Source organism: Centroberyx gerrardi, chromosome 15 (assembly GCF_048128805.1).
Source record: "Centroberyx gerrardi isolate f3 chromosome 15, fCenGer3.hap1.cur.20231027, whole genome shotgun sequence".
Classification (NCBI taxonomy): Eukaryota; Metazoa; Chordata; class Actinopteri; order Beryciformes; family Berycidae; genus Centroberyx; species Centroberyx gerrardi.
This window is the reverse complement of record NC_136011.1, coordinates 30,574,979-30,582,478: the sequence shown is the minus strand read 5'-3', so window position 1 is coordinate 30,582,478 and position 7,500 is coordinate 30,574,979. Positions and strand designations below refer to the sequence as shown.

Below are 7,500 nucleotides of genomic sequence, written 5' to 3'. Positions count from 1 at the left end.
ACATGAACACCTCCAGCACTGCTAACTTCTCTCTGTCTGAGTTTAACACCAACGGGGAACTGGAATGAGTTTCCATCGCACATTAAAGGAAAAGTGAACCCACATCTTGTCAGAACCTGTTCTGACCTGCCATGATCTGGAAATATAGGAATCATTTAGATTTATTACAGTAATTGGGTTTTTGTTGCTTGAACCTGTTCTGTCATGTGTTTTAGTTTGTACTGGTTTGTTGTTGAAGAAACCGCCTGCTGAGAGTTTTTAAACTGTGCCATCTATCTCACTTTCTATTAATGAATAAACTAAACTAAACTGTGAAGAAGTGAAGAAGCTGTCACCTCCTCACCTCAGGAAAGACGTACGGCTGATTTGAGTCTCGCTGGACGGAGACAGAGATGGCGACGGTCGTCCAGGCAACGATGAACAGGAAGTTGAGGATGAGGAGAAGCCACGCCCCCAACCTGGACATGAGGTAGAGGGAAGAGTGACCTTTGACCTCTTACTCTTAGAAACTGAGTCCAAATATGATCTGATTGTTTTTATCACAGTAATGATAGACCAGATAATATCTAGTTTTATCTAGTTTAACAATTGATCATATTAACCATCTAATAATATCTAGTCTAATAATTGATTATATGAAGCAGATAATAATATCTAGTCAGATGTTATAAAACGGTCTGATGGTTTTTATGATAAATCTCTGGCTACAGTTCAGTCAGCTGATGCTTCTGTCTGTCAGAGAGAGACAGACAGACAGACAGACAGACAGACAGAGAGACAGACAGACAGACATACAGACAGACAGACAGACAGACAGACAGAGAGACAGACAGACAGAGAGACAGACAGAGAGACAGACAGACAGACAGACAGACAGACAGACAGAGAGACAGACAGAGAGACAGACAGACAGACAGACAGAGAGACAGACAGAGAGACAGACAGACAGAGAGACAGACAGAGAGACAGACAGACAGACAGGCAGACAGACAGACAGACAGACAGAGAGACAGACAGAGAGACAGACAGACAGACAGGCAGACAGACAGACAGACAGACAGACAGACAGACAGAGAGACAGACAGACAGACAGACAGACAGACAGACAGACAGACAGACAGACAGGTGGTTCAGCTGTCTGTCATCTCTGATGCAAAGATTCTACTGGACTTTCTGCTTTCTTCAGGCTCCATCCTCAGCCTCACTGTGTCTGTGTCCCACAGATCAGCTGTCAGTCAAACAGTGTGGGCGGAGCAGTTTGAGTTTCTCTTCTCTCTGTTCAGTCATGGTGGCTCTCGCTGCTCATTAGTGATGCGCGGGTCCAGATACCCGATCCAACACACACACATATATCCCAACCCGCCCGAAAGAAAAAGTGTGTGTGTGTGTGTGTGGCCCATTTGACCCGCACCGGTCGACCCGTTCTCAATTAGCCTGGTAAGACCATCCTGATCACGTGACCTCACATCCTGTTTCGCTCCACGGATCAGTCTGGACTTCTAGCCGCCCACATCGATTTCCTGAAATTACAATGTAACCGGGCCAATCAGGGACTGCGTCGTAGTTGATGACGTGAAATACAGGCCGCCGCTGGCAAAACAGTAACGGCGTCTCCCGAAGCAACGAGCGGTAACGTTAACGTTAGCAGAGTAAACACAGCCATAAGTGCAGTTATTGCAGAAATAGACTCAATAACAACAATTAAACAAGAACAGAGTATGCACTAGCGGAGTTTCGTTGCTTCGGGAGACGCCATTACTGTTTTGCCAGCGGCGGCCTGTATTTCACGTCATCAACTACGACGCAGTCCCTGATTGGCCCGGTTACATTGTAATGTCAGGAAATTGATGTGGGCGGCTAGAAGTCCAGACTGATCTGCGGAGCGAAACAGAATGTGAGGTCACATGATCAGGATGGTCTTACCAGGCTAGTTCTCAATATCATCTTCAGTCGACCCTAACCCCCCCCCCCCCCCCCCCCCCCGCAGATAAACCTGCGGGACCCGCAGCTTTCGGATTGACCCGCATCACTACTGCTCATGCTCACTACCCAGCTCTTCTTCTTCTGTTGATTCCAGACAAATGAAACGTAAAACGCATCACTTCCTGTGCAGCAGAGGATTTTTCCCAGGAAAGAGACAGACACCCGCTGTTTAGAACAGACAGAGGAGAAGACCAGACCAGACTAAACCAGACCAGACTAAACCAGACCAGACGAAACCAGATCAGATTAAACCAGACCAGACTAAACCAGACCAGAATAAATCAGACAAGACGAAACCAGACAAGACGAAACCAGATCAGAATAAACCAGACCAGACTAAACCAGCCCAGACGAAACCAGACCATACTAAACCAGATCAGACTAAACCAGACCAGACTAAACCAGATCAGACTAAACCAGACCAGACTAAACCAGACAAGACGAAACCAGATCAGACTAAACCAGACCAGATTAAACCAGCCCAGACGAAACCAGACCATACTAAACCAGATCAGACTAAACCAGACCAGACGAAACCAGACCAGACTAAACCAGATCAGACTAAACCAGACCAGACTAAACCAGATCAGACTAAACCAGACCAGACTAAACCAGATCAGACGAAACCAGATCAGACGAAACCAGACCATACTAAACCAGATCAGACTAAACCAGACCAGACGAAACCAGACCAGACTAAACCAGATCAGACTAAACCAGAGCAGACTAAACTAGACCAGACTAAACCAGACCAGACTTTACCTGCCGTACAGCTCCCATTTGACCTGGATGAGTTTCAGGACCACAGGATGCATGATGAGGTCCAGCTTCCCCTGCTGGACTATCAGCTGCAGCTGAGAGACACAGTTCACTTTAACATCTGACACACTCAGTCCGGTCCAGTCCAGTCCAGTCCAGTCAAGTCCAGTCCAGTCCAGTCCAGTCCAGTCCAGTTCAGTTCAGTTCAGTCCAGTCCAGTCCAGTCCAGTCCAGTTCAGTTCAGTTCAGTTCAGTCCAGTCCAGTCCAGTCCAGTTCAGTTCAGTCCAGTCCAGTCCAGTCCAGTTCAGTTCAGTCCACTCCAGTCCAGTTCAGTTTAAAAAAATTTAAAAAGCCTTTATTCTACTTGGCAGTTCATACAGAATAACTGAATAAACAAATCTAACAGAAGAAGAATGACTGATACTGAACTACAGACTTCAGTAACTGACAGACTTACTGGTGACGTCGGCTCACTGACAACTTTCTCTAGAAGACAAAAGAGAAGATCAGACAGACAGGTAGAGCAGACAGACAGGTAGATCAGAGACATACATACATGCACATAGATATTTATATACACATAAATATTATTATAAGTAGTAGTAGTAGCAGTAGTAGTAGTAGTAGCAGTAGTAGTAGTAGTAGTTCTGATAATGGCAGTAGTACTACAGTAGTACTATAGTTTTAGTATTACCTTGCAGGCTGAGGTCAGGTCCTGGACCTGGACCTGGACCTGGTCCTGGTCCTGGTCCTGGTTCTGCTTCTGGTTCCAGCAGGTTCAGGTAGTAGAACTGCTGTCTGGTCATTCTGTCTGTCACATGGAACTGACTGAGCGCCAGACGAGCCTGAACAGAACCGAGAGAACCAGACTTACCATAACACCACTGTTCTGTTCTGTCCTGTCCTGTTTTGTCCTCTTCTGTCCTGTCCTATTGTGTTCTGTCCTGTCCTGTACTGTCCTGTACTGTTGTGTTCTGTCCTGTCCTGTACTGTCCTGTCCTGTCCTGTTCTGTCCTGTTCTATTGTGTTCTGTCCTGTCCTGTCCTGTCCTGTTGTGTTCTGTCCTGTCCTGTACTGTCCTGCCCTGTTCTGTCCTGTTGTGTTCTGTCCTGTCCTGTACTGTCCTGTCCTCTTCTGTCCTGTCCAATTGTGTTCTGTCCTGTCCTGTACTGTACTGTCCTGTCCTGTTCTGTCCTGTCCTCTTCTGTCCTGTCCTGTACTGTCCTGTCCTGTTCTGTCCTGTCCTCTTCTGTCCTGTCCTATTGTGTTCTGTCCTGTCCTCTTCTGTCCTGTCCCATTGTGTTCTGTCCTGTCCTGTCCTCTTCTGTCCTGTCCAATTGTGTTCTGTCCTGTCCTGTACTGTACTGTCCTGTCCTGTCCTGTTCTGTCCTGTCCTCTTCTGTCCTGTCCTGTACTGTCCTGTTCTGTCCTGTCCTCTTCTGTCCTGTCCTCTTCTGTCCTGTCCTATTGTGTTCTGTCCTGTCCTCTTCTGTCCTGTCCTATTGTGTTCTGTCCTGTCCTCTTCTGTCCTGTCCTGTTCTGTTCTGTTCTGTTCTGTCCTGTTCTGTCCTGTCCTCTTCTGTCCTGTCCTGTTCTGTCCTCTTCTGTCCTGTCCTGTCCTGTCCTGTTCTGTTCTGTCCTGTCCTGTACTGTCCTGTTCTGTTCTGTCCTGTCCTGTCCTGTACTGTCCTGTCCTCTTCTGTCCTGTCCTATTGTGTTCTGTCCTGTCCTGTCCTGTTGTGTTGTGTTCTGTCCTGTCCTGTCCTGTCCTCTTCTGTCCTGTCCTATTGTGTTCTGTCCTGTCCTGTTCTGTTCTGTTCTGTCCTGTCCTGTTGTGTGGTGTTCTGTCCTGTCCTGTCCTGTCCTGTCCTCTTCTGTCCTGTCCTATTGTGTTCTGTCCTGTCCTGTTCTGTTCTGTTCTGTCCTGTCCTGTCCTGTTCTGTCATGTCCTGTCCTCTTCTGTCCTGTCCTATTGTGTTCTGTCCTGTCCTGTCCTATTGTGTTCTGTCCTGTCCTGTTCTGTTCTGTTCTGTCCTGTCCTGTCCTGTTCTGTCATGTCCTGTCCTCTTCTGTCCTGTCCTATTGTGTTCTGTTCTGTCCTGTCCTATTGTGTTCTGTCCTGTCCTCTTCTGTCCTGTCCTGTTCTGTCCTCTTTTGTCCTGTCCTGTCCTGTCCTGTTCTGTTCTGTTCTGTTCTGTCCTGTTCTGTCCTGTCCTGTCCTGTTCTGTCATGTCCTGTCCTGTTCTGTCCTGTCCTATTGTGTTCTGTCCTGTCCTGTCCTGTCCTATTGTGTTCTGTCCTGTCCTGTCCTGTTGTGTTCTGTCCTGTCCTGTCCTATTGTGTTCTGTCCTGTCCTGTCCTGTTGTGTTCTGTCCTGTCCTATTGTGTTCTGTCCTGTTCTGTCCTGTTCTGTCCTGTCCTATTGTGTTCTGTCCTGTCCTATTGTGTTCTGTCCTGTTCTGTCCTGTTCTGTTCTGTCCTGTCCTGTTGTGTTCTGTCCTGTCCTGTCCTATTGTGTTCTGTCCTGTCCTGTCCTATTGTGTTCTGTCCTGTTCTGTCCTGTCCTGTCCTGTCCTGTTGTGTTCTGTCCTGTCCTGTCCTATTGTGTTCTGTCCTGTCCTGTTCTGTTCTGTCCTGTCCTGTTGTGTTCTGTCCTGTCCTGTTCTGTTGTGTTCTGTCCTGTCCTGTTCTGTTGTGTTCTGTCCTGTCCTGTTGTGTTCTGTCCTGTCCTGTCCTGTCCTGTTCTGTTGTGTTCTGTCCTGTCCTGTTGTGTTCTGTCCTGTCCTGTCCTGTTCTGTTCTGTCCTGTCCTGTTCTGTTGTGTTCTGTCCTGTCCTGTTCTGTTGTGTTCTGTCCTGTCCTGTCCTGTTCTGTTGTGTTCTGTCCTGTCCTGTCCTGTTCTGTTGTGTTCTGTCCTGTCCTATCCTGTCCTGTCCTGTTCTGTTGTGTTCTGTCCTGTCCTATCCTGTCCTGTCCTGTTCTGTTGTGTTCTGTCCTGTCCTGTTGTGTTCTGTCCTGTCCTGTTCTGTTGTGTTCTGTCCTGTCCTGTCCTGTTGTGTTCTGTCCTGTCCTGTTCTGTTGTGTTCTGTCCTGTCCTGTCCTGTTGTGTTCTGTCCTGTCCTGTTCTGTTGTGTTCTGTCCTGTCCTGTTGTGTTCTGTCCTGTCCTGTCCTGTCCTGTCCTGTCCTGTCCTGTCCTGTTCTGTTGTGTTCTGTCCTGTCCTGTCCTGTCCTGTCCTGTTCTATCTTGACTTCTACTAACTTGTCTCTGTGATGTCTGTTAAAGACAACGGACATTTGATGAAAGAATTGTCTTTCATCTCAATTCTGAAAATCAAATTTGAAAAAAAATGTCAGACCAATCACAGCCCTGATATAGCTCAGTGGGCGGGGCTGTCTCTCACCACCGGGGACATCTGACCAATCAGAGCGGTGATACACAACTGTCCGTCGGAGTCCTTCACCCCAGCCTCCGCCCCCAACTCCAACAAGACCCGGGCTGCCTCGCTTCGGTCTGAACACACACACACACAGTAGTGTTAATCGTGTCAGTAGTGTGTCAATAGTGTCAGTAGTGTCAGTAGTGTGTTAGTAGTGTCAGTAGTGTGTCAGTAGTGTGTCAGTAGTGTGTCAGTAGTGTCAGTAGTGTCAACAGTGTTAGTAGTGTCAGTAGTGTCAATAGTGTCAGTAGTGTGTCAGTAGTGTCAGTAGTGTGTTAGTCGTGTCATAAGTGTGTCAGTAGTGTGTCAGTAGTGTCAACAGTGTCAGTAGTGTCAGTAGTGTGTCAGTAGTGTCAGTAGTGTGTTAGTAGTGTCAGTAGTGTGTCAGTAGTGTGTCAGTAGTGTCAGTAGTGTCAACAGTGTTAGTAGTGTCAGTAGTGTGTCAGTAGTGTCAGTAGTGTGTCAGTAGTGTGTCAGTAGTGTCAGTAGTGTCAGTAGTGTGTCAGTAGTGTCAGTAGTGTGTCAGTAGTGTGTCAGTAGTGTCAGTAGTGTGTCAGTAGTGTCAGTAGTGTCAGTAGTGTGTCAGTAGTGTCAGTAGTGTGTCAGTAGTGTCAACAGTGTTAGTAGTGTCAGTAGTGTGTCAGTAGTGTCAGTAGTGTGTCAGTAGTGTGTCAGTAGTGTCAGGAGTGTCAACAGTGTCAGTAGTGTCAGTAGTGTGTCAGTAGTGTCAGGAGTGTCAACAGTGTTAGTAGTGTCAGTAGTGTGTCAGTAGTGTCAGTAGTGTGTCAGTAGTGTCAACAGTGTTAGTAGTGTCAGTAGTGTGTCAGTAGTGTCAGTAGTGTGTCAGTAGTGTGTCAGTAGTGTCAGGAGTGTCAGTAGTGTCAGTAGTGTGTCAGTAGTGTCAGTAGTGTCAACAGTGTTAGTAGTGTCAGTAGTGTGTCAGTAGTGTCAGTAGTGTGTCAGTAGTGTGTCAGTAGTGTCAGTAGTGTCAGTAGTGTCAACAGTGTTAGTAGTGTCAGTAGTGTGTCAGTAGTGTGTCAGTAGTGTCAGTAGTGTCGGTAGTGTCAACAGTGTTAGTAGTGTCAGTAGTGTGTCAGTAGTGTCAGTAGTGTGTCAGTAGTGTGTCAGTAGTGTCAGTAGTGTCAGTAGTGTGTCAGTAGTGTCAGTAGTGTGTCAGTAGTGTCAACAGTGTTAGTAGTGTCAGTAGTGTCAGTAGTGTGTCAGTAGTGTGTCAGTAGTGTCAGTAGTGTGTCAGTAGTGTCAGTAGTGTCAGTAGTGTGTCAGTAGTGTCAGTAGTGTGTCAGTAGTGTCAACAGTGTT

General features: G+C 47.2%; 1 protein-coding gene across 1 annotated transcript in view; it reads right to left on the bottom strand.

Annotated features, from left to right (window-relative positions):
* LOC139929023 (uncharacterized) overlaps positions 1-7,500 on the bottom strand; it is a 16,879-nt gene that overhangs the window by 8,153 nt on the left and 1,226 nt on the right. The window contains exons 3-7 of the mRNA XM_078288658.1: positions 6,145-6,254; positions 3,438-3,588; positions 3,201-3,229; positions 2,746-2,837; positions 344-458 (exon numbers count right to left, since the gene is read on the bottom strand). Of these exons, the coding sequence (XP_078144784.1) occupies positions 344-458; positions 2,746-2,837; positions 3,201-3,229; positions 3,438-3,588; positions 6,145-6,254 (497 nt within the window). The remainder of the gene's footprint in view (positions 1-343; positions 459-2,745; positions 2,838-3,200; positions 3,230-3,437; positions 3,589-6,144; positions 6,255-7,500) is intronic.